Below are 27425 nucleotides of genomic sequence, written 5' to 3'. Positions count from 1 at the left end.
TATAATTTGTATAATATAATTTGTGAGAATAAGGTTAAAATTTCATAGGCAGCAGCCTTTTTTGATTAGAGAATAAAGCTTTTGTAAATTTTGCCTCTGTTATTTAATATTCTATACTGAACTTTTTACTAGCATGCGATATACAGGGGACATGTCCTTCCATGTTTCCCTAATGACCCTTTCCTAAGTAAAGGTATATTGATCTTTATCATTTCTGGATGAAATATGCTATACACTTATATTAAAAATTATTTACAAGTTAATTAAAATTATTATTATTATTAAATACACTATAATTTGTCAAACTCGCAAATGATTTATCAATGATATATCTTATTTAATATTTATTGATTAATTTTGGATTTATGTTTGTGCTCTAATGGTGTGTAATGTATTTGGGCAGTGGCATTTTTGCACTTTCCCTTTCCCAGAGAAAATCTCCTTAAAGGGATCCAGTACTATCACAAAGTTTTCAATTGGTACATTATTAAGAAAATTATCATTATAAACAGTGTACATGCCAATGGTAAAATATTAGACAATAAATTTAAAAAATAAAATAAAATAAATAAGAGCTTGAGAGAAGCATATTTATCTATTGTTAATTATGTAAAACAAATTACTTAACAGCATAAACTGAATTAATCCAATATAATGTTAATAGCAATTAAAATAAATTATACAATGTATTAGTGAAATATTAATAAGTAGAACTGTAGCCAAGTGCATTCACTACCTGGCTTCAGCTGCAATCCAGAAGGTGCCACATCTGACTGGACAGAAGTTGAATAGGAAGAAAGCTCACTCAGATGGGAAAAGGATGCATGGGAAAAGGAAGAATGGTCAATAGGAAGAGAGGTACTGGATGGTAAAAGGTCTTTATGTGTGACATCTCTTTTATTTTGATCACTCACTGATTCTGAAACCACTTTTGAAAGATCGTGGATATTAGTTTCACTAAGTGAAATATTTTCTGTTGTTTCTTCAGTCCACTGTTTCATAAATTCCTCCATTTGTTTATGAGCATCTGGACCAGAAAAACTAACAGTTCTGATTTCTGGCTTCATTATTACCTGTTGGGTAACACGAATAACATTTCCATCTTCATCTGTGCTTTCATACTGGTCAATATCTTCAGATGGCTTTAAGTTTTCGAAAGTTTTTACATATTCTTTTGACTTCATTTCAGCATCAGGCCCTGTAAATATTTGTGAATGAAGCTCTGGCTTAGATGTTATATGATGTTTCACAGTGCGATGGATTATAACATTTCCCTTTTCGTCGACTGTTCTCTCTTCTGTGGCTTCTTCTTCATCTGTAATATCAGGTATTGAAGATTTTTTCAAGAAGTCTTTAAATTTTCCATCCATATCATGAAAAGAAGATGTAGTGCTAGTTTCAGTCTGTGAAATACATTTTATTCTTCTGATAACACTTGGATTTCCTTTGTCATCTACCATATGAATTTCATCAATTTCATTATTATCAGGAAAAGCATTTTCTTTCATGAGGTCTTTATTTATTTCTCCATAGCCCATATCTACTTCCTGAAAGGTGCTAACCTTTGTTTCATCAGGATGTACTTTAACTGATGCAGTCATTCTCTCAGAATCCTCCCAATTTTCTATTTTTTGAAGTTGAGGAGGAGTTATTTGGTATAATACAGTTACTGGGCCTTTTTTATGCACAACACTTTTGGTACCACTTACTGTTTGAGATACTGCTTGTTGTGCAGAAAGTTGCTGCTGATTCTTTAAGTCATCAGCATCTCTTACAGTATGAACTATAGTTCTTTGAATATTGCCTTCTGAATCAGTATAAATTCTCACTTCTCGTTGTGTTTGTATATTTCCTTCTGAATCAAGATATATTTTTTCTTGTTCTTCCTGTGTTAGTAGCTTCAAATCTCCTAGTGACCCATCTCCATAGATATAAGCAACTCTAGTTTCAGGATCCAGTGTATCAGTGCTTGATATCATAGTATATTCATCTGAAGTGTGAACACTGTTAATACTTGAAGACATAACAGAATCTGTCTCAAACTGATAAGTTGCATGAGTTGCTGCAGAACTACTGGGTTCCAAAGAATCAGTACTAGAAATCATACAATCTTTTCCTAGTTCAAACACTTCAAGGTCTATATCTCTGCCTGAATATGTCATTGGTATTCCACCATCCCCTTTTATGGAATCTGAATCAAAATCTTGCATGATGTGAGTATGGCCAACATCTTTTACTAAATATTCAGCTTTACTGGAACTTTGAGAAACATCTCCCATTGCAGCAAAACTGCTGTCAATGGATAAAGATGATTCATCAGGAAGCAAATCCATTTCATGAAGAGAATCTTCATCTAGTCCTTTAACTTCATGTAAAGAATCTTGCATATTTCCAGGCATGTCTTCTTGTAATGAATCTAAATTTCCAGATTTTTCTTCATGAAGAGAATCATGAAATTCTGCTTTATTCTCATCATCATCATGAAGTGAGTCATGTTCTATAGAAAGATCTGGTTCACCATGAAGGGAATCTTGATCAACTTCTTTACAAACAGTAAATTCATCTGTGGTACACAAAACATTTACATTTCTCTGGATTACAAAATTTTCTAATGAACTAGTTGCTATACAACTTGAAGATTTAATATTTAAAATTTTAGTTTCGTCCATAGAGTCTGAATCAATATCTTTTCTTGATATTAACATAAATTGATCACTATCAGTACTATGTTCTTTTTTATGTTTGTATGAACCAATAATGCCTTTAGGTAAACTCATATTTTCATCTTCATCTTGGAATTTTTCAACATTGGACTGGGCTTGTTTAATAATTTCATCAATTTCACTAAATCTCTTTTCATAGTCATCTGAATCATTTGAAACATCTTCTTGATCAGGATCGGAGATAGTTCCATGACTAGCTTCTGAAGCCTGACTTTCATGTCCTTCATCTATTTCTGATAGCCTTGCTGCCTCCTCTTTAGCCATAGCTTCTACACGCTCTGCTTCTGCACATTCACGTTCAAGCCGTTCAAATTCTGTCAAGGAATTCATAGATACATCATCATGTTCTCCACTTTTACTCTGAAACTGTTTGCCATTTAATGAATCAACTGAGCCAATACTGGACTTACGTTCCATTGCAATGTCTTCTTCTAATCGTTCAAATTCTTGAAGTGATGATACTGAAACATCATCATGTTCTCCACTTTTGCTAAAAAATTTTCGTCCAGCTAATGTATCGTAATCAGGTAGACTCTGCTTATCATCATCTTCAAATGGTCTTCTTAAACTGAAGTGTTTTTGCCTTTCAGTATTTTCAAAGGTCTCCTCTTCATCTTCTTCCTCTTCTTCTTCATGATGTGTATATAAATCACCATAACCAGATAAGTCTTCAGCTTCAAATTCATGTTCCTTTTCAAACTGCATGCCATATCTGAAGGTTGCATGCTTATCACTATCATCAATTTCTTCTCTGTCTTCTGGATATTGATCACTTTCAATATCCATTGCTTCTTCTTGCTGATCCTCTAATTCTCGCTCAAAGAACATACCATAGGAATATGTTGGAGTAAGACCATAATCAAAATGTTCCTCTTCATCTTTTGTTTTATCAGTAGTTGAAAGTTCTGATATCATTGATTCTGTTACAACTTCAAATTTCTCTTCAGTAGGTACATCTACTGATTCTCTCATCTCTTTTGGTTTGCTTATTTCTTGAGATTTAATTTTAGAGCAGATATTTAAATCACTTGATTCTTGTTGTTTAGGTGTTATTGTTATTTCAAATGGCACAGAGTTATCTCCATATTTGTATTTTAATGAGTCAAAATCTGTAGCTTCTGATTCTAAAACTGGAGAAGAGGAATCTGTTTTATTAAAATGTTTGGAACTTTTAGTTTCATATTGGAATTTTGCAGAACCTTGTTCATTTTCGTGCAAAAGTTCATGATCTTGAAGCTGTATATCTTCAGGTGGCTCGGGAGTATGTGGTCTTTCAAATATATCTTCATCTACTTGTGAATCTGAACTCAGAATCTTCCCAATTTCAGCATCAACAGCATCTTCAGATACACTGTGACAATATGGTAATTCTTGTTCAGTTTCCAGTTCTGATTCTGTAGCCTCTATCTGTTCTTTCTGCATTTTTAATGAAGGATGGCTGTGATCATGATATTCTTCAAAAGGTTTTTCTCCTAGCTTTTGTTCTATACCACCTATAGCTCCTATAATACTTGAATCCATTTGATTTGATGGTTTTAGTACAATCTCTTCTATGCTAATACATGATTCTGGTGACTTATCGCTACTGCTAAATTCTTTTTCTAAGGGAGTTACTACTGATTTTTCATTTTCAGAAAAATAAGCAACAGTTGTGAAAGCTTCTAAATCGGGTCCATCAGGTTCAGAAAAATGGAATGAACTTGTAGTTGGTGCACTGTGGGATACAGTGATAACTTCTGATGTTTCTTCTCTATCTTCTACTTGCTGAACAGTTATGCATTGTGAATCATTAAAAACATTGTCATATTCTGGATTATATTCCACTTCAATTGGTCCATTAATCTGAGAATAAACTGCTTCTATTTCGGCTGGGTGCAGTACAGGTTGTTGTATACTTGTGGTTACAGGCTGACCAACAGTAACAGATGTTCTTTCACTGGCTGAGTAAGCTTCAGTAGTAGTGACTACTTCTGGATGAGAAGAACCTTCATGATGAAGAACATGCACAACACTTTCCATACTGGAGGATTCCCATAATTGTTCAATATTAGATGTAGAATCTGTTAAAGAAGATGGCTCTTCCTCAAGAATAAATTTTGAGGCATCATCAGTTATACTTGTGGCTGATTCCTGTGTAACATCTGAAATTTTGAAATAATCTTCTTCTTCTGGCTTTAAATGATCATCTGAGCTAGCAGATGATGCCAGAGAAGTTTTGTCAAAAAGTTTGTTGGTATCAAGATCTAAACCTGCCTGTGCAGTTTGATCTGATCCAAATGAGTTGTAATTAGCAATATCTTCCACAGTTATAACTTCAAAAGGACTACCAGGAACTTCAGCTTCACAGTTATCAAGAATTACATCTGGTTTCTCTTCTAGTATTTCTTTATAAATTTCTTCTCTTATAAGAGTTCTAGTGATGTTTTCGGTCTCTGGAAATCCTGATTTTTGAACAGTTGTTTGAAAACCCATTTCTTCAGAAGATTTTATTTTAATATTTAGTTCTGGGCTCTGGCTATCAGAGGAATGCAGTGTTGTATCAACTATTTTTTCAGAAACATATTTTGTTAAATCTTCTTCAAAAGTTTCCTGAGTCAGAGAATCTAAAGACATCTGAATATAAGAAGTAATTTCATCTTTAGAAATAGACTCCTTTAAGGGTATTTGACTATCAGGCTTGATATTCCTTTCTTGTATGGGATCAAATGCACTCAATTTTTCTTGGCTGGTTGATGCAGCAGTGTCTTTGGTGATAGTAGTCTTACATGAGAAATTGCTGTCATACATTTTGTTGATTTCAGTTTCTTTTTGGTGATGAAGATCTGAATCTGCTGTTACTTGACTATCATGTTGGCTTATACTTGTATACTCCGAATCTTTCTCCATATAAAGCTCTAATTCATCTTTTGTGGAAACTCCAGGTTTTTCTTGAAATTCTTCAGCAGGTCTTTCTTTTACTAAGACATTGTCAATGCTAAAACAGGAATGCCTCCTAATTTCCTTCTCATCTCTTTCAATGCTGTGCTTCATTTCTTGTTCTCTAGGAAAATGTTCTCCTGTTTCTACCAAGTCTTCCTCAGATATTTCAGATGGTATATGTTGAAGTGGTGGTCGCTTTGCAACTACTGTTTTGATTTCTTCTATTATTCCTTCAGCGATTCTTTCAGCCTCCTCTCTCTCACTGTACTCTATAAAGCAACCCTCTTTAAAATCTTTACTTATAGGAATGTCTCTCTGTATTACATGGTCAATACTTTCAGTTTCTGGTGCTTCCGTGAAGTTTAAAAATGATGTGCTACTGTGTGATGTAGTAGATACTTCTGAGACATCTTCACAAATTTGATCATCTTGGAGAGTTTTTATAATACTTTTAGATTTAAACAAAATTATATTGTCCTGAGAAGTGGTGCTCAACTCCTCCTCTTTAATACTATCAAATAAGTCATGTTTATAACTACTACCAACTTCATATATGGACTTTAATGGTTCCTGGACACTACCATAATCAGAGTCTTCCACTTCTTCTCGTACAACTTCATATGGACTTCTTGCTCGGATCTGCAAAACTGTTTCTGTAGCATCAATTAAATCTGCACCAACAAATGCAGTGTTATCAAATGCTAATGGAACTATACTTGCAGAAGGAGGAAATTCCTGTTCTCCTAGTGGTAAATCTGCTACTTGAGTACCAGATAATTCTGTAACAGTATTCAAAGAAGAAATTGTGGTTGTGGCATCACTGATTGTGGTTGTGGCATCTTTTTTGTGAGATGTAACAACTGTACTTGTAAGCTTATCTGGAAAAGATACAGAATCATAACCTTTTTCATTGGATAACTTTGGGTCCGAACATTCTGGTATTTCTTCTTCTTCCTGAAGGGCAGTAGATGATATACTACTGAAACTGATTTGACTGCCACTTACAAGGTGAGAAGGACTTTTTTTAGCTGTTGTTACTACTGAATCAGTAATAAAAGTAGTTTCAAATGGTTTGAGTACAGGAGATATTGGTTCACTATATGCTTGAACAGGAGAAAAGGAGACACATTTATCCTTGGCAATTATATCTTCAATTGTAGTACTTGGTTGTTTTGGCTGTACATGCTCTAAAATGTTAGCAAAGGGCATCGTTAGTGGAAAATCAAGCAAAAAAAATTCAGTGCTTATTCAAATGCATATTGTAAATACTTTCACAACAAACAAAGATTATTTTAAGATATGTTTCAGTATACAAATTTATCATATAAATTTGTATACTTTAAATATGGGTTAGAAGTGAATCTAAGCATAGAAAACATTTACAGCACATAGTCTGGACACTTTATTAGATACACACATCAAAGACATATAATCCACTGTATCTGAAGGATACAGTTTTAATGACATGAATATCATTAACACTTATTGTCATATCATTTTTCTTCAGTTGGACAGACAACTTGAGTAGTCGAGACCCACTAAGTTTTTGTAAAGTCGGACAGATGCTAATAATTTATTGTAATTTTTCCTGGAACGGCTGCATCCAGATGCGAATTATATTGCACCTGGATGCAGCCATTTCTGAAGAAAACCCTAGGTAAGAGAATTTTTCTGCCTTAAAATATAATATTTCTAAAATTTAATATTCCGAAAATAGCCTATACTATCCTTTTTGGAAAAAATCCACAAAGTTTATTTTAAATTCATAATGAGATCGCAGATCCACTACAAGGAAAAATTGCAATAAATTATTAGCATTTGTCCGACTTTACGAAAATTAGTGGGTCTCGACTACTAAAGTTTCAAGACTTTAGGACCTCCATAATTTTTTTACACTATATCATTTTACTTTCTGATAAACTTTAAATAAAATAAAATACTTGCATCAAAATTTTTTTTCTTGTACAGTTAATACTAAATTCCTTCTTTGTTCTCTATATTTCAATAGATGGACAGTTTTATGTGAAAATATTGTATTTCCAGTTGAAAACAAAGTGAATATTAAGAAGAAGGATGCATTTGGTGTGTGTGTGTGTGTGTGTGTGTGTGTGTGTGTGTGTGTGCCCCAAATTTAAAATATGAAAGTATTTTATCAATGCTGGTAAACCTTAGCTGGAACATAAACAAGAGAGAGGGTTATTCTGTGCATTTCATACCAGTGGTACAGACAAAAGAACAATTCTATTTTCCCACCTATTTTTTCAATTGGCTAATGGGCAGAACACATCCCCCACTAATGGAACAGCATATTTCAAATTTTTAATATTTTTAAACTCAATAAAAATTGCAACTCAAACTATTTTATTTTAAAATCATCTTTTTCTCTTACATTCATTACATTAGTATTTATAAAAAATTTGTTTTGTTGAGAAAACTTAAAAAACAGACTGTAGTTGATCTTTTTCTTAACCACAATACTGGATTTGTGGGTCACAAGGCCTGCTTAAGGGGTGAGTCAATGCAGTATTGACTCAGAGCATTGATATTTAGGGTGCCTCTGTAGCCAGGTGGGCAGGAGTAGCAGTGTGTAGCACACACACACTTCTTGATTAGACTGGGGTTCTAGCCTGTGACCACCAAATACGGAGGATGCGGAAAGGTCAGGGAATGACCACCGCATATCCCCAGAGCAATATGGCTTTAGTTGCTAATGCTCCTAAAAACCAAATAACAATAACAATTGATATTTAGGGGACAGAGCAACCAAAAAAAAATCACTCTCTCTCAACAAGAAACAAGTGAACAGTTTAAAAAAGAAATTTGGGTCCAAATTTTTGACCATTGGAAAAGCTCTTAAAACAAATTTATGTTGCTGAGGGGGGTTTAATGGCACATAAGCTGCTTTGGCTATAATGCACCTACTCATTTATTATATAAAGAAATCAGATATTTTCGTATGGTAAGAAAAATCTGTAATCAAAAAAGATTAAAAACTCCAATTTCCTTGAGGAATGAAAAAATTCAGAAAGATTTCCTTTGTCACTAATCAGATTCTCTAGCATTATTGGTTTACAAAGATTAACCAGTGATAGCAAGGTTGAAGTTCTGTCTTGTTTATTGTAGAGGCAGTCAATGAGCATATGTTTAACAGTCATATTTAAAGAACAATGTGGTGGATCATTTCCTGTGAGTAAATGAAGGTGAGTCAGATGGGTATGACCTATTCTTGCCAGTGAAAGGACTACTACTACTTCGTCTTGATGTACAGACACTGGAGTGCCTGTACATCTATTTGTATAGTTCTGTCTATTTTGATAGACATGCAGGATTTATGATTGGTGCATAGTCTGATTCTGGAGTAGGGATATTTGTTGGATTTTTTGCAGTTTTATTGACTAATTCATTAAAACAAATTTATGTGATGCCCAATTGTTTGGTATGATTTTGAGCTGAATAAACATTACAAGCAAAGCCTTCTAACTAAGAGGTCACCTTGAAAATGCCATAAACAGTCTCCCTGCTTTCAGAATCAACTGACTATCTTAAAAATTGCATAACAGGTAATACATTTACCTGTTATGCAATTTTCTGTTATGAAATTGGTCTGCATAACATATGCAAGTGGTCTGTGGGAACAGTAAAACAGAGCTCTTTTGCAGCAGGCAAAAATATTATTAACATTGAGGGAAAAGGAAATACAGATATACCTATAATAAACTGATGGATACTACATATGTTAAGTTTGGCTACTACACATCATTATATTTAAAAAAAAAAAAAAAAAAAAAAAAAAAATTGTGAATATATCTGCATGTTAATCTTTTTTGTGATCCATAGCTTCTATTTCAATATAAATGTGGTCAGTATCTGGATAAGGTTAGGTAACACTGCGCTAGATGATCAAAAATCAAAAAAAAAAAGTTGACTGAATTTGAGCAATAAGAATTTGCCCCAAGAGAGAATGCTTGATAATGAACACTGAGATGAATTTGGAACAATAGAGAAAAAAACTTTTGGGGTACTTTTTCAACATTTTCAGACAGCACAATCCAGTCATTGAAAGAAAAGTTTCAGTTGATTGTAAAGCATAACAATTAAATCCAATATGGATTTAGAAATTCTGCATATAGATGATGATCAGAAAGCCACCCCACCTCCATCATCAGTTTATACAAAGAATTAAAATATTTGTAACCTTTGAGATGGTTTTCTCATTGAAAATCTTGCAATTCATGCTCAAACAATTTGATGGCATCATTAGTATATCTTTTTTGTGGTGCTGAAAATTATTTTAATGTTGCCAGTATCAGTGGCCAGTGGTGAATAAAGTATTTTCAAAGAAGAAGTTAATCAAAACTTATCTCTGTTGCACAATGACACAAGGTTGGTTGGATGGGCTGGCTATCATATTCAATTGAATATGCCATCACTAAGGATTTAGACCTGTATGAAATGATTCAGAGTTTCAGCTGTTGAGGCCCAAAAAATTAATCATGGAAGCAGAAAATTTAATGAATATTTAATAATTAATGGAACATGTTTCTTAAATTTAAATTAATGAATATATTTTTAAGATTTCAATAAAATGGTCATCTAGGTGAGAACACATAGGTAGTTTATTTTCTTTTTCTGATTGTTTTTTATATATTTACATTTTTTATTTTTATTATTATTTTTGATTTATTTATTTATTTATTTATTTTTGGCTGGTGAAGCAAAAGCCTGTGGCTTCACTGCACTATATGACTGATACTATTATTAATTTCTAGATTCCATGTTGAATTCTATCACGAGTCCTAAGAATTGGAACATCGTTGAAACAAAACTACACTAACTGTATAGTTTTGGTTTTTCCAAAACAATGAACTGAGTATGTGTAGCTTGATCCTCTGTGTTGATCAGTGCGCATTTCTGCAAGAAAGCTGGTAATGAAATAAATATTAACATGTGCACAAAATATGAGCGTCCCTTTGAGTCCTAAAATCGCAAGTTAGGGTTAAATTTGAAAGTGTCTGCAATTCTGCCCAGACATGATAGGAGGGAGTATATGATGAGAGCCTTGTCAATCAATTCGTCCCTGGAGAGATTGTGCAAGGCTCATTGGGTAGAATTTTTTTCAGCGTGGTCTGTGCTTGCTAACAGGAGAGACTGCTTCTACAGGGATGGGATATACTTAAATAGAAAGGGCGCAACAATATTTGCTGATGTTATCAGGGCAGTGTTAGGTGGATCAGAAAACTGCTAGTTTGGGGGTGGGGGAATTCACAGACTAAAAGATTAACAGTAGCTGCAGGCAGAGGCAAAAGTGATTTGTGCACTGCTTCTATTGTAATGAGCAGCAGCCTAGAGAGCAAGTTGCTGAGGATTTCAAGAGCTGCTGGGGTCATCGTGGAACAAGTAAATACATGGGCTATGCTATGCTTCTAGCATTGGTGTACTTGCATGTACACCAATACTAGAAATATAGTAAATAAATTTGATGAATTTGAAATGCTGATCAAAACATTAAAGGCAGATATTGCTGCGATATCAGAGACATGGTGACACACAGATATAAGCAGTGCAGAATTGGAATTTGGGGAGTATAATGTGTACAAAAAGGATAGACAGGGTAGGAAGGGAGGTGCAGTTATGCTGTTAGTTAAGAAACACATAAAATCTAAGGAAGTGCATCCAGTTGACATTAGAGGTCTTCACGGGACCAAGCCTGGCCCTCAGGCCGGGTAACAAGAAGGATGCTCGGGCTTGGGCCAGGTAACACGAACGATGTTCGGGGCTTGGTTCAGGTACAAATAATCATAATGAATTATTTCCAAACATTTCGGACTATTTCCTACATATACAGTAAGTACCGGTTATAGTGATCACTGGTTATTAGAATCAGTGCTCAATAGAATCAAATTTCAAAGAACCGATCCAAATCAATAAAATGCACTATACATTCATCGTTTACTAGAATCACATTTTTGGTTATAAGAATCAATGTTGAATGCCTCTGTGATATTTTTCTAAAGCACATTTCTGGAGGTCACAACCATAAAACAATAAAAACAATTTGCAGTTTTCAGTTTATTGGGCTTTTCTGTTATTACAATAAATGGGTAGTAAACTCGATCTTATTCATTTGCGATAATACCAATAACTGGAATTCTGTGTTTTCATATTATTATGGTGAAATGTGTTTCCTCTTCACTGAAATCTGCTCTTCATTTCTATATCTAAACTTTGTCTCATTTGCGTGTGTCGTGTTAGTTCCAGTTTGTGTGTGCCGTGTGCTTTGTTATTGATTGAAGCTTATCTTTTTTTAGTGTGTTTTAAATTTTACTACCAAAAAAAATGTCAGTGAACAGAAAGAGAGTGAATTTGAGTGTAAAAGATAAGTCACAAATTATAGAAATGTACAATAAATTAAACTTAGACAATATGTCTCAAAGGGAAGCAGCAGTAAAATTAGGAGTGCCTCAGCAGTCATCTTTATCAAAATTGTTAAAATCACGTCACATTAAACACTAACATGATTAGTGAAACCAGAAAAAGGAAGCGTGAAGAGAAATGCCAAACAGTAGATGAAGCTTTGTCCGTTTGGTTCAAACAGGTCAGCTCATTTAATGCGCCAATTAATTGTAGCATTCTTCTTCTTCAAAACACTAATTATTTTACTGAAAAACTACACAAAGAATTTAAGGCGACAGACGGATGGCTGACAAGATGGAGAAGCATGATATTGTTTACAAAAAACTTCACAGAGAAAAACAGGATTCCAATAGTTCTGCAGCTAACACCTGGTTGAAAACCTCTTGGCAAACTGTGTTAAGCACTTATAATCCTGAAGACATTTTTAATACAGATGAAACAGGGTTGTACTACAGGGCTACCCAAGACCACTGCATGATTTTTAAAAATTCCTCTGCATCTGCAGGAAAGAAGATCAAGGATAGGATTACAGTTCTTTTAAAATTCCACATGATGGGAACAATCAAGATGAAGCTGTTAGTTATCAGCTAGAATAAATCGCCTAGATGTTTTAAAGGAGTAAAACAGCTGCCTGTTGAATATGCCAATAACACCAATGCTTGGATGACAGCTTCTTTATTTGAAGATTATCTTTGTAAAAGGAATTTGAAATTGGATAAGAAAAACAAAAAAAACTGCATTGGTTTTGAACAACTGCCCAGCTCATCCAAAGTTGACTTTCAAAAACATTGAATTAGTTTTTCTACCTTCAAATACCACATCACTGATTCAACCTCTCAACCAGGGAATGATAAAAACCTTTAAGACCTTTTATAGATCGAATATGAGGCGAAGAATCATCCAGTCTATTGATGAAGGTTTGGGAACATCATTTGATATTGCAAAGCAGATAACTGTTCTAGATGTACTTCATATGATAATGAATGCCTGGAATGAAGTTTCCAAAACCTGCATTAGCAACTGTTTCAAAAAATGTGGATTAATTATTCATGATGGGCAACTAAGTCACGATACTGATCACGTTGAAAAGTCTGAAGACATGGGTGAACAAGAGTTTAATATGATTGGGTGGACATAGATAGTGATCTACAAGTTACTACAGCTTTAACTGATGAAGAAATTGCCCAGTCTGTTACTGATGACTTTGCTGAGGAGGAGGAAAATGAAGATGAACCTAAACGAATTCCAATTACAAAACAACAAACTTGTGAAGCTATGGCTGTCCTGAGGAGAGCGTTGGAAGAAACTGGTGCAAATGATTGTGAATATAGACTGTTATACAATATTGAAAAATCTATAAATAGACTTTTTAGTGATAATTTAAAGCAATCTAAAATAAGTGACTATTTTAAATTATAATCATATTACAAAGTGTTATGTTTAATTAATATGTATATTAATTAAGCTACGTACGTAAGTATAAATTTATTTTCATTTTGTTCGGAATGTAAAAATTGGAAGAATATTCCAATTTTTACGTATCCTTTAATTGGTAATAAATCTTTGGTAATAAAGTGTAAATTTCTGCTTTATATCTTTATTTTTATAGCCTCTGGATAATATTTGTCGATTTTTGCTTCTTAGAATCAAAATTCAATTTGCAAACATGATCACTATAACCGGCACTTACTGTATACATTTTTTAAATATTTCGTTATGCATTTAAATTCTTAAAGGTTTTTTTTTATAAAAAATATGTATTAGTTGTCTGTTGACACTTTTAATTGACCAATAAGGAGCACTTCACCAAGTTCTCCAAAATTCACCAAAGTTTGTACTCTTTTGTGGAAATGACCCAGTCTGTATTTTTGCTTAGTAAAGTAGCCCATAAGCAGGCATGTCACCCAGCAATGGGTTTCTTTTTAGTTGTATGTGAACAGTATACAGTTTTTATTAAAAGTGTGATACGGTTAATCCCTAGTTTTACTACATCCGAGATTTTGGGTTGACCTACTTTCTAAGAACCTTGTTACACTTTCTAACCGCTTCTTTGCTATATTCAATACTGACCAATAATAGAAATACAAGTAAGGTGAATGCTTACCATCATTTATGGGTAAAAATCGGTTCTTTGAAAAAAAATTTGGGCTCAGGTCCGGCCGTCTATACTTCGGGCTCATGTCGGGCCATCTAGACTTTGGGCCAGGCCAACTAAAAATAAAAATTTTTGGTCCATGCAGACCTCTAGTTGACATGGATGGGCAGTGCAATGTTGAGTCAGTTTGGTGTGACATAAACACTGGGAAAGGGAAAATGAGAGTAGGAGTGTGTTATAGGCCTAATAACTCTGATGAATACAATGAACAATTGTGCAGAGAAATAGCGTGGGCCAGTAAATCAGAATGTCTTGTAAAGGGAGATTTTAACTTTCCAATTATTGAATGGAACTTGTGGATTGATCAATCACACACACCAGCAAGACTTTTGTGGATTTATTGGAGGATTGTTTTCTACAGCAACATGTTCGAGGGGCAACAACAGGGCATAATACTCTTGATCTGATTATCAGCAGTAATTATTCATGCATTAAGAATTTGCAGATAAATGAACCACTAAGTGACAGTGATCAGTGTACTGATGTGGGATTTACTCAAAGCTGTAACTACCATCAAGGGTAAAGGGATGGGTTTTTGTATTTGTAAAGGTGACTACATTGGTCTCATACAGTTTTTAAATTCTATACAGTGGGATCAACTAATGCAGGAGCATAGCTGCCGTATAGCAAAAGTCGGCAAAGACTAGGGCCCTACTTCACCAGGGCCCATAAACAGGTGCAAGTAGGGACCGCTCCTACTATGCTAGGACCTATAGACAGATGCAACATGTAATTAAAATATTTTTCTTGCCGAGCATTCAACAATGTGATAACAAGTAGAATAAGGAAGGAATTCTTCTTATATCTTATTGCCAAAACATAACAAACCCAGGTGGTGGCAGTCTTTATTTTGCTTTTATAAATGCAACTTTGTATAGTGATCAGACACCCATTTAGTTACTGTAGGTGTATGTGCCATATCGTATGGTGTTCGTGATTCCCCAACTTGGCAGGAGGACAGGGGGGTATAGGCCCCACATAAACAAACAATTAGCCATATATGGTAGTCAAAAGTTGTTAGTTGATTAATTTCAATTCAAATTTGTTCAGGTTATTATCAAAACAGTAATTGACATACAAAAATGTATTTGTTTATTATTGCTATTTGTATTTAAAATATAAAGTTTAAAATTAAATTAAAATTTTTAGTTAAAAATGGATGAAAAGAAAAAGAGTGGAGCACAAAAAAGAACAATGAAGAAAGCAAAAGAACAAGCAGTCAATAAATTACCTAAATTAGACCATTTCTTTACAAAACACAGCAATGAATTATGAATTATGTCCAGAAGAAGGTAAAGAAAAAACCAGTACTGAATCGGAAAATATGGAAAAGAATGCTCCTGGTGTAAATATCTTATTTAAATCAAGCAGGGTCAACAAACGAAAACAATTCAATGATCATAGATATGCCTTCGTTGGAAATTAGTGTTGAACGCACTGCACCATTTATTCCCTCAAGTGATCTTGGAGAATACGTGGACATCAACATTTCCAATGAAACAAAAAGAAATATTATGAGTTTGTCACCTCAGAGACCTAAAGGACCATTTCCAAGGGATCCTAAACAACAAAATAGAAGTTTTAGTGACACGTACACTTACTACTATTCTACTTCAACGTATGGTCCAGTTCCTGGTTTGTGGCTGTGCTACTCACGAATTTTAAATGCTGCATATTGCCAAACATGCTGGCTGTTTTCAAATATTAAAAGTCAGTGGTGTTCCGGACTATGAGATTGGAAAAATCTATCTTTTCAGATAAAAACTCACACTGTTTCTCAACATCATATTGAGGCATGTGTGCTATATATGAAATGTGGCAAAAGAACTCAACGATTGACAAAGATCTTGAGGAACAAGTACAATACAGATCCTCATTTTAGAAAATGGTACTAGAACGGTTATTTCGGATAACGGTTATGTTGGCTAAAAATTCTTTGGCATTTTGCGGTCATCGAGAAGGATTTTCGGAAGATTACAGCAGCAATTGTTTATCACAAGTCCATTTACTTTCTTACTATGATGACATAATGAAACAAATTATTAATAAGCCATCTGGTTCAGTAACTTATTGACCCCACTATCCAAAACGAGTTAATAGAATGTTTAGATACCAAATTAAAAAAAGAATTAGCACTCAATATTAATTCAGCACCATTCTATTCACTAATTTTAGATACTACTCAAGATCGCACAAAAAAGGTCAATTAAGTGTATGGCATGTTCACATAATTCACAACAAAACGAAAAATCCAAAGATTTTGAAATTTGTGAAACGTTTTTAGGATTCTATGACATGAATGATCATTTGGTAAAAATGATGATAGATAATATAATGAAAATATTACACAAACTATATATTCCCATTGAAAAATGTTATGGTCAGGGATATGATGGGGCTAATACCATGAGTGGGGTTTATAATGGTGTGCAGTCATGCATTAAAAGGACCCAATCAAATGCAGAGTACATTCATTGTGCAAGTCAATTTAAATTTAGTTATTAATGATAGCGTAAATTATAATAACGTTTCATCATTTTTTGACATTCTTCAAAATTTGTATAATGTTTTTGGAAATACAAAAAGATGGGATCTTCTTTCTAAATTTACTGGGGAATCTGAAGTTAAAAAAAAAACTCAACCCTACTAAATGGTCTGGTAGATTACAGTCTATAATAGCTGTGAAAGTTTGTTTTGCAGATATTATAAAAGCTTTGACAGAAATTAATCTCAAATCAACTAAAAAAGCAGGCTGAGATGAAGTTCTTAGAATAATGAAGAAAATGATGACATTAAATTTTATTTTCATTTGTATATTTTTAATAAAGTGATGTGCAAAATTAATTATGCTTCAAGAACTCTACAGAAGCATGATATAGACCTTAATGAATGTACTTCTGTATTGGATCGAGTCAGTAAAAATTTACAAATTATTTGAAATTCATATGAACAAATTAAATACAAATCTGAGCAAACTGCCAAGGAGTTCGGAGTAGATCCCAAATTTGAAGACACATGACAATGTAGAACTAAAAGGCAATGAATTAGCTTCAGTTTTTTTGTTTGATAATAGAGATCAGTTTTTTAAAATCAGTGTTTTTTTACTGTTTTAGACAATATTATAATACAAACGAAAAATCGTTTCAAAAATATGAAGTTAGTAAAAAATTATTTTGCAATACTAGAACCGAAAAAAAATAATTAATACGTAAAATGCTGATATATTAAGTGAGTGTGAAAATCTCATAAAAAAGTATTCGTCTGTACTCTCTCCCCAACTGCCAATTCAATATTGTAATCTAATCACACTTATCAAACAAGATTTATCAGCAGACATGTCTATCAGACAATTTTTTTATTTGCTAATTTCAAAATTAGCAAGTCTGAAAAGTCACTTTCTGGTGCCCTAGGAAGTGACTTTTCAGAAATTTTTACTTTATGTATGTTATTTTTTACCTTGCCCGTGTCAGCTGCCTCTGCCAAAAGATCATTTAGTAAATTACAAATAATAAAAGATTAAAAAAGAAATGCTATTGGTCAAAGTAGACTGTGCAATCTAGCAATGTTGGCTATTGAGCATAAATTTACAAGTAAAATGGATTTATAAGATATTATTAATGATTTTGCATATGTAAAAGCATGAAAAGTAACATTTTAACTTTTTTCATAAATTTATTAGTTATAGTATAATTTTTTTTTGTCAAATTGTATTTAATAAGTAGTATCACATTGTAATATTAATTTTAATGTTTTTGATGTCTATAAAATTATAAATAAATCGTTAAATAATTTTAATAATATAAATACATATTTATGCTATTAAAATGATTCAACATTTCTTTTTATATTATACCTAATTAAAATTTATTTTAATAAATATAAGTGGCCCAAAATGATTTCTTGCCTGAGGGACCAAAAAAATTTACTACGACACTGAACTGATGATGTTAAAAACAGCAAATTCAAAATGGGAAGCCTTCAAGGAATTAATCTTGGAAGCTACTAGGCTTTTCATACTAACTAAGAAATACTGTTCAAGATTTAGACCTAAATGGATGTTAGTTGGACTAATTAGGTTCGTGGCAGAGAAGAAAATTGCGTGGGATGCATATAAATGATCAGGAGACACAGAAGCCTATGGCAGATAAAAGCTAGTCTGTCCTCAAATCACAAAGGAGGTTAAGCAAGTGAAGGCTGATTACAAAAAATCCTTGGCAAAAGATACAAAGAAAAGCGACAAAGACCTCTTTACTTATGTAAACTCTAGAAGGAAGGGGATGAATCAGATTGGTCCAATTGATGTTGGTGTTTCAACTATTGATGATCCTGCTCAGATTGCTGACAAACTGAATGAGTATTTTGCATCTGCATTCACACATGATGAATTCTGTAAAGTAGGGGAGAACAGAAGTTTACTGAACTCCACAGGGAGCTAAATGATTTTGTAATAATTGAGAGCAAAGTGGAGGAGAATATGTTTAAGTTAAATATAAAAAAGGCATCCAAGGCAGATGGAATCTATCCAGTTATATTGAAGAAGGCAGCGAGGGAAATAAGCAAACCCTTAGCCATAATTATTATAGCATCCTTAGATTCACGGGAAGTCCCCATGGACTGGAGATGTGCAAATGTATTCCCAATTCACAAAGGGGGTTCAAAGGGTGATACAAATAATTATAGACCTGTTAGTTTAATTTCTGTTCTGGAGAAAATAATGGAGTCACTAGTTAAAGAAGTGATGCAGGATCACCTAGACAAGACTGCAGTAATAGTTCAGACACAGCATGGGTTCGTTAAGGGGAAGTCTTGTCTGACCAATTTGATTGGATACTACAATGTGGTCACACATTGTAGTGGGTGCAAAGAATAATTTTTACATCATACATTTGGTTTGCAGGAAAGCTGTTTTGATACTGATGCACATGGAAGACTGCACAAATTGTAGCGGTATGGCATTAAGGGCAAGTTGCTGCAATAAATAAAGAGATGGTTGAGTGGGAGACTGCAGAGAATGGTAATAAATGGACACTGCTCTACATGGACTAATGTTATTAGTGGAGTCCTCCAAGGTTCGGTGCTGGGCCCATTGTTTTCTGTATTTATCAATGATATTGATGAAGGTATATCAGGCTTAATGTCCAAGTTTGCAGATGATACAAAGGTTGGCAGGGTTGCTAATGACAGTAAAGACAGTATGCTACTGCAACAGGATCTAGAAAAGTTAGGTAGATAGGCTGAGAAGTGACAACTGAAGTTTAACATTGACAAATGCAAAGTACTGCATATGGGAAGCAGTAACTCAAGAGAAACATACCAACTGTGTGGTACTACACTCAGGGAGTTGGAGAATGAAAAAGACCTGGGGGTAATTGTGCAGTCAGATATGAAGTTCTCTGAGCAGTGCAGATAGGCTGCCAAAGCAGGTCATGGAGTTTTGTCAATGATATATAGGAATTTTGCTAGAAGAGACAAGGAGGTGTTATCCCCTTGTATAAGGCAATGGTTAGGCCACACCTTGAGTACTGCATATAGGTCTGGAGGCCTCATTTTAGGAAGGATGTAGAGTTGCTAGAATGAATACAGAGAAGGGCAACAAGACTAGTGAGAGGAACAAAGGGGTGCTCTTACCAAGAGAGAGGCTTAAGTTCTGCAAATTGCAGCATCTGGAGACTAGACACCTGTGAGGTGATCTGATTGAGGCATATAAGGCCTTGAATAGTTTGAGCAGGCTGAATGCCAATGGGATACTTCCACTTGCTTAGATTAAGAACCTGAGGGGGTACAGAGAACAGAGTGGCACTAAGAACAGAGCTCTGTGGGACTCCTTCTTCTTGTATACATGTTTGAGATTGAAATTGAGAAAGATAATTGTAGGAGAGATATGCGGAAATTTGCCTTTAGCCAGTAGGTACTTGATTGCTGGAACAGACTTCCATCTATTGTTGTGGAAGCTGATTGTTTAAATAAATTTAAAGCTGAACTACACAAACATTTGGAGTGACCAGATGGGTGAAAAGGGAAGGTTTTTTTTTGGCTGCTGCTGTATAAGCTCGCTTTCTTGCATCACATGCCTCAACTAATGCTAATGTATCCCATTTCTATGTGGATATAGAGGGATGAATATATTTTTGTATGTGTGTGTGTATGTAGTGATATAAATAATTAACTTCATTTATTACTGGCATATTGTTTATTCATTAGTGGTCCATTTTATTTCAAAAAAGAGTTTTTTTGCAGAAAAATCCAAATTTATCTCTCCAACCACCATTTGTGTGTACTCACATGCAGAAACGCATATGAATCAATAGAGGGGTGGGTCTACACATAAAATTCCATGTATCTGCAGTCCCATCCTCCATCTTGATCACTGTATTTGCAGATTGTTGTTGTTGTGGTGTTTTCTGGTGCAAGGACAACTTAGGCCCTATTGCACCTCCCAAATCAATGGACTTTATATACAGGAACTGCTTGTACAGCAGTTAGAAACGGTCATACATTTGAATTTGTTTTAAATAGAGAAAGAATTCGGAGAGATTTTCTTCTTTACCTATGATGCTATTGAGAGACACAGGTTGTTACAGATCTGAGATGAAACTAAAAGCCATTCGTCAGGTGTTGTTAAACAAGCTACATTCCAGGAGTATATGTTTTATTGTGAGTGGTTGCGAGCAGTGCACACACTGAGGAGGATCATTCCCTTTAAGCAGATATAGATGGGTGAGGTGAGTGTGACCTATTCAGATTCTGGCCAAGATTACTTCTTCTTTTCTATTTTTCGAAGGCTAGAAGTCCATATTTGTGATTTGGGTTTTATTTGAAATAGCTTGTTATTTGTTTGCATTTTCCACAGAAGTGTCCATTGTTCCATGCATGTTCTCAGTATTTTGTGTCTATAATCAGGATATGGGACTAGATCATTTGTTGAGGCTATATTGGAAGGATGCTTTGCAGCATAATCTGCACATTCATTTCCTGGAATACCACTGTGGCCAGAGATCCAAGAAAATATAACAGTTTGTTGATGCTCATGAAGCTGCATCAGCTTATGTCTTATGAGTTTTAATAAAGGACTGTTAGGTGAGGAAGTGCCTTTCAAAGCTAAAATAGCACTTTGCGAATCAGTATATATTATACTTTTATTTATTGACAGCAGTGAGATATTTTTCAGATCAATCTTAATGGCATGAAGCTCAGCAGTATAACTGCTATATTCGGCTGAAAGTGAAAACGAGACAGTTGAATTAGGGAAGACAGCAGCTGCACCCACTTGATTGTCAGACTTTGAACCATCAGTATAGATCTTGGTGAATTCGGGGTGCTTTTGTGTATGAGAATAATTTAGTTGTTGGATGTTAATCTTTGCTATGGAACCTTTACCCTATTGCTTAAAGTATTCATTAGAAGAAAATGTGAAGGTAGTCCATGGGGGATCTGGATATGTTGATTCTCTGATGATATTATCAAATTGGATGTTCCAGCTTTCTGCTAGAATCTGCAGCCTGATACCAGCAGGCCAAATTGTTCTCGGTTTATTTGCATTGTGGGTTTTCCACTGAGGATCATGCAGGAGTGGCCAAACAGGATGAGTAAGCAGGCTTTTAATTTTTGCTGAGTAATTCATCAGCGACATCTTTCTTCTGATGCTAAGTGGAGGTTCGTGAGCCTCAACGTAAAGACTTTGAACTGGTGATGTTCTGTATGCACCTAGGGCTATCCTAAGAGAGGAATGTTGGATGGGTGCAAGACGGGCTAAGGTGCTTTCCCTAGCTGAGTCATAAACAGGTTCTCCGTAGTCTAGCCAAGATCTAATTAGGGACTTATATAAGTGGAGCAGGGTATAACGATCTGCCCCAAGATGTACTGGAGATTATCCGGAGTATATTCATTTTCTTTGCGTAAGTGGTTCTGAGATATTTTATGTGCTCCTGGAAGTTTAATTTCTTATCAAAAATTAGCCCTAGGAGATGAATGCTGTTCATGATTGGTAGAGGGTGATTGGCCAAGTGCAACTCAGGTTCAGGATGTATTCTGTGCTTTGTGCAGAAATGTATGGCTGTAGATTTGTGGCTTGACAGTCTGTATCCATTTTGTGCCATCCATAATTCAATGTTGTTTATAGATATTTGTAGATGCCTCTTGATATAGTTCATATTCTGAGAATGGCAGGATATGGTAAGGTCATCCGCATAGAGATATCTGTCAACGGTGTTTGGAATGCAGTTTGTGATATTGTTTATTCGTAGTGAGAACAGAGCCCTGTGGGACTCCTTCTTCTTGTATATATGTTTGAGATAAAACCTGTCAGTACTTAACTTGGAAAGATCTGTGTCGAAGAAAGCTTTGAATAAAATATGGTAAATGCCCTCTCATATGAATAGAATGGAGATCTCTTAGGATGCCATATCGCCATGTCGTATCAAAAGCCTTCTCTATATCAAGGCATATCATGATGAGATGTTGATTTCTGATGAATGCATTCCATATGATTGATTCAGCTTTTGTCATGAAGTCTAGGGAAGATCTATCCTTTCGAAAACCAAACTGATTGTTACTGATTATGTTTCGGGATTCAAGGTACCAGGTGAGATTATGATGAACCATTTTTTCCAAAGTCTTACTCAAGCAGCTGGTTAGAGAGATTGGTCTATAATTGTGTGGAATCGAATGATCTTTTCCAGGTTTCGGTATAGCTATTATATAAGAATGTTTCCAGGAAGTGGGGAATATATGTTCTGAGAATATCTGATTGTAAAGTTTAAGCAATGAAGACAGTGATTTCTGATTGAGATGTTGAAGCATTATATAGTAAATTCCGTCAGGGTCAGGAGCACTGTTTCTTGAGATATATAGATTCTTTCAGTTCAGATATTGTTAATGGTTCAGTTCAGATATTGTTAATGGGTTCAGATATTGTTAATGGTTGGTTATAGGGTAAATGGCATGTAGCTTTGAAGTAGCTTTTCTCAGTTTCGGCTTTACTTTTTTGGAAAGACTGTTGATATGCACTTGAGGCGGACAATTCACAGAACACAGTTCCTAAGGCATTGGCAATCTCTCTGGGAGAGGAGATCTCCTTCCCATTCCAGTTAATAATAGGAGAAGGTGATACATGGTATTTTCTACTTAGCTTCTTTATTTTTTCCCAGATTATTCGGGTATCAGTATCTTTGTTGATTGAGGAGGTGAATTTTACCCGTCAATCATTTTTGGCCTTTCGCTGAATGAAACGAGCTTTGGCTCTCAGTCTCTTGAAGGTAATAAGGTTGGCAGCGGTGGGATATTTGTGGAAGGTATTCCATTTGCATTTTTTTTCCTTTTTTGCTTTATTGCAATCGCCATTCCACCAGTGATTGGTATGCCGATGGTTTCTTATTTGAGACTGTGGGATGGTGGCTGTTGCAACTATTAGTATCTGCTTTGTAATATATTCGGTGGCAGCGTCAATAGCAGAAGACGTAATGATATCCTCATCAAAAGATACATGATTGGTAAATTTTGTCCAGTTTGCTTTGGAAAATTTCCATTGAGTTTTTGTTTCTGTTTGTTTGGAATGGGTGGTTTGAATGCTGCAAATCAGCAGAAAATGATCGCTGTTTAGAGGGTTGTTGTGTACTGTCCAATGGTTGGGAACAGGATTGGAGAGCAGATTGAGAGAGCGATAGCAGTGCTTGATCCGGTAGGAAAATGGAAGTAGGTGGGTAAGCCAGTGTTCAACAGTTTCAGATTCTGTCTATCAAGCAGCATTTCGATAAGTTCACCATGTCCATCTGAAAACAGAGAACCCCACAATGGATGATGTCCATTAAAATCGCCTAATAGACAGATCAGAGATGGTAATTGAGAAATAAGGTTTTCCAGATCCTGAAATGTGCATGGATGGTTTGGCGGAAGATATATCGAGACCACTGTCAGTGTGATACTGATAACTATACATGTAGCAACAGCTTCTAATGGTGTTTTCAAAGGAATGCACCTGGAGGGGACTCGTAATTCCACAAGTACAGCTACTCCTCCATGTGGGCTGTTAGTTTCAGATCGATCTTTTCTAAAGATGGTATAATTTTTGACTGAAAAGATTTTTGGTGTTAAATTCGTTTTTTGTAGGCACATGGCAGCAGGTTTGAAGTGGTGAATTAATTCATAGATATCGTCAATATTACTGCAAAAACCTCTGCAATTCCACTGTATGATTTGTTCCATTATTTAGTTTTGTGGGTGGAAGTTGAGTGAGTCTGTTTTTTTGTGGGTGGCTTGTTTACATCTTTCAAGTTTTGATTTTTCTTTTCTTGAAAAATTAGGGCATTCTGAGTCATTGCTTTCTTCCATATTGCCATCTGCACGTATATCAAGCAGATCTTGGTTAGTTATGTTATCTGTGTCCATGCTTGATAGATGAGATTGCTTCGCCTCAACAAGATCTGATTGCTGCAAATTATCCACTGCTTGACAACGGGGTGGTCTCTGGGATGGAACTGTTAGTGGTGTATTATTGCATTGGTCTACTACGTTTAGTGGAGATGGATGTTCGACCAAGAGGACTGATCAAGCCCAATTGGAGATCAATGTGTCTGGAGGAATGGTCACTTCTGTCTGACATGCTACTGATTGGTGACTGTGAGTAGCAGAAGCATAGGTGTGGTTTGGCATACTTAATTTTACTTGTTTTCTTGCCTCTTGATAGGAAACCTTATTTTCAATTTTATATTTTTGTGTTTTTTTCCCCAACTTCCAAAGGTTGCAGTCTTTGGAATATACCAGATGGTTGCCTTTGCAATTTGGACACTGTGAAGTTGGTGCCTAACATTCTGTTTGTGTATGAGTTTTACACCCACAGTTTGCACAAGTTGCATCTCCATGGCATGCTGGCTAGGAATGGCCAAATTTCTGGCATTTAAAACATCTTAGAGGGTTCGAGATATAGGGTCGAACGGGACAGTTTAAATATCCTGCCTTGACTGAAGATGGTAGGTTTGGGGAACTGAAAGTTAAAATTATACTCCGGGTAGGAACTAAATTGCCATCTTTTTTGATCGTGATCCTTTTTGCTTGAGTGATGTTTTGTTCTTTAAGTTCTTGAGCTATTTTGTCTTTGGGGATGTTCAATAAATCCCAGTCAGTGATCACTCCCTTTGAAGAACTGAGGGTAGTATGTGGTGTGATTTGAACTGGTATTCCATTCAAGGATGTCAGACGTATTAGTAGTAGTTCAGAGTGTCTAGAATTGGTGGTCACTATTAACAAATCTCTGGATTGAAGACATTTCACCATTTTTGGTGACCCTGCAGCATGTTTGAGGCATCTCTGAATGATGAAGGGGGAGAGCTTGCTGACAGATTGCGTTGACAGAGAATGTATAATCAGATAGAGAAGTCATGGTCAGTGTCGTGTGTATCATTTGGTTGAGAGCTCTTCGGCTCTAAGCATGGGAAATCACTTGCTTCCATCTCTGCTCCTTTTAGCCCTGGGGGTTGTCTTATCCCCAGGTTACCGGCAGGAGTCTTATCCCCCAGGTTACCACGTGGAGGCAGGAGCAGTGCCACCAGTGACCAAGCAGTTGTTTAAATTAGTAGTTTGTTAGTAATAAATATAAAGACTAAGAAAAGAAAGGTGGATTTCCTTTCTTGGTTCTTACTTTTGATCTCTAAAGCACAGAACCACTTCAAGTAAACAAAAGAATAAGCACACTAGAAAGAAAAAAAACTAAATCACTTTAGAGAGCACTATTATCGCAGTAAGAAAATCGCATGTCACTATCGCTTGGCACCCGGGGCCTATTTGCAGGTACACAATCAATATCCAATTCTTTTTCTGATCCCTTAAACTAACTATGTAATTTTGTTTTCATTTCTATCCAATTCTCAGACTTGATGACAGGATTCAACATGTGTGAATCTGGAAATGTCACCAATTGTTAAGTAGTATTATTGTGTGTGGAATTTAAATTATTTATGGTAACATTGCAGAAAATAAAATTCATTTGATAACAATTCAAGTAGTTTATTCAGTGTTTTCAGATTAACTTAATTATACTAAATATAATCCCTCACACATGATTTTGTAAATGGAAAATTACGTTTAACTAACCTGGTTAGGTATTGTGACAGTCGCTCAAGAACTGAATTGTAAGAAATAATTCTGTTACTGTTTATTTTGTACTGTGTTCATACTGTGCAGGCATTTCACACCATGAGTTTCCTAATCTAAATAAACTTCTAAAACCTCTAATCTACACTACTCTATATCTTGGTCACTGGTTCCTCAGATTTTTAAAAGTATACCGTCCACTGACGGGACTCCAATCAGAGACAAAAATTGGGGCTGGGTAATAGCATAATGCCTCCATAGCCGAGTGGTCATGAGCACGAGTGCAATAGCACACGCTCTTTGAGTAGACCAGGGGTTCAAGCCTCTGACTGCTAAATACAGTCTATCTGCCAACCCACACTGGACCAGCGTGGCAGATTATATCTATTTCCCTCAATGAATTGTTGAGGAGGCTTCCATCCTGCAGTGGATTCATAATGATAATACTTACTTTAATAGCAAACAGTTTAAATAAAAAAACACAGTGTGTACCCTGAATGCACAATAGATGTTTTATTTTATGTGAAAACATCCTTGGTGGCACAAGAGTAAAATCCTCAGGTAATTCATTTAAACTCAAATCTTCTGTATTAAAATCTTCAGTAAGTTCTTGAATATAATTTTGTGATGTCGATGGTCCAGTTTCTTGATGAGAAGTCAATATAGAAGGTTGATGCTGATCAAAATCTTGAGAAGCAGGTTTTATTAAACTCTGCATTCTTTTTCATTCTCTATATTTTTGAACTCATTTTTTTGTCGCTGTGGGAAGATTCTTCGGTAGCATTGAAGCTTTTATTCTTGTATACTTCTCTCAATTTCCCTCAGCTGGAGTTTTAGCCTTCTTCGAAATACTTTTATAGGTATTTTTACAATTCAATAGTTAGCAAAATCCATTTGTAGACAAGTATGATGTCATAACCAAAAACTACTGCAAGAAGTTATTGTTTGTTGAAGTGATTGTTTTATTGTTGCATTCTTGAATCAAAGCCGTTTAAATTTTAAGCAATGAGATGGTCTTGTGTGACAAAACATTCTTGGAAGAATACTCTTTAAAGAAATCTGCATTTTTTTTTTTTTTTTGTTCAACATCAACATTAGTGACTGAGTTAGTGGTCTTTAGGAAATGATGT

The 27425-nt window shown here is 35.0% G+C and overlaps 1 protein-coding gene across 1 annotated transcript in view; it reads right to left on the bottom strand.

Moving 5' to 3' along the window:
• LOC150088120 (uncharacterized) overlaps positions 1-27425 on the bottom strand; it is a 1786788-nt gene that overhangs the window by 69997 nt on the left and 1689366 nt on the right. The window contains exon 42 of the mRNA XM_090370030.1: positions 737-6829. Within this exon, the coding sequence (XP_090226156.1) occupies positions 737-6829 (6093 nt within the window). The remainder of the gene's footprint in view (positions 1-736; positions 6830-27425) is intronic.

This window comes from Mastigoproctus giganteus, chromosome 3, assembly GCF_048544385.1.
Source record: "Mastigoproctus giganteus isolate SK-2022 chromosome 3, ASM4854438v1, whole genome shotgun sequence".
In the NCBI taxonomy this organism is placed as follows: Eukaryota; Metazoa; Arthropoda; class Arachnida; order Uropygi; family Thelyphonidae; genus Mastigoproctus; species Mastigoproctus giganteus.
Note: the sequence above shows the minus strand (reverse complement) of the source record. Positions and strands in the feature narration are given on the sequence as shown.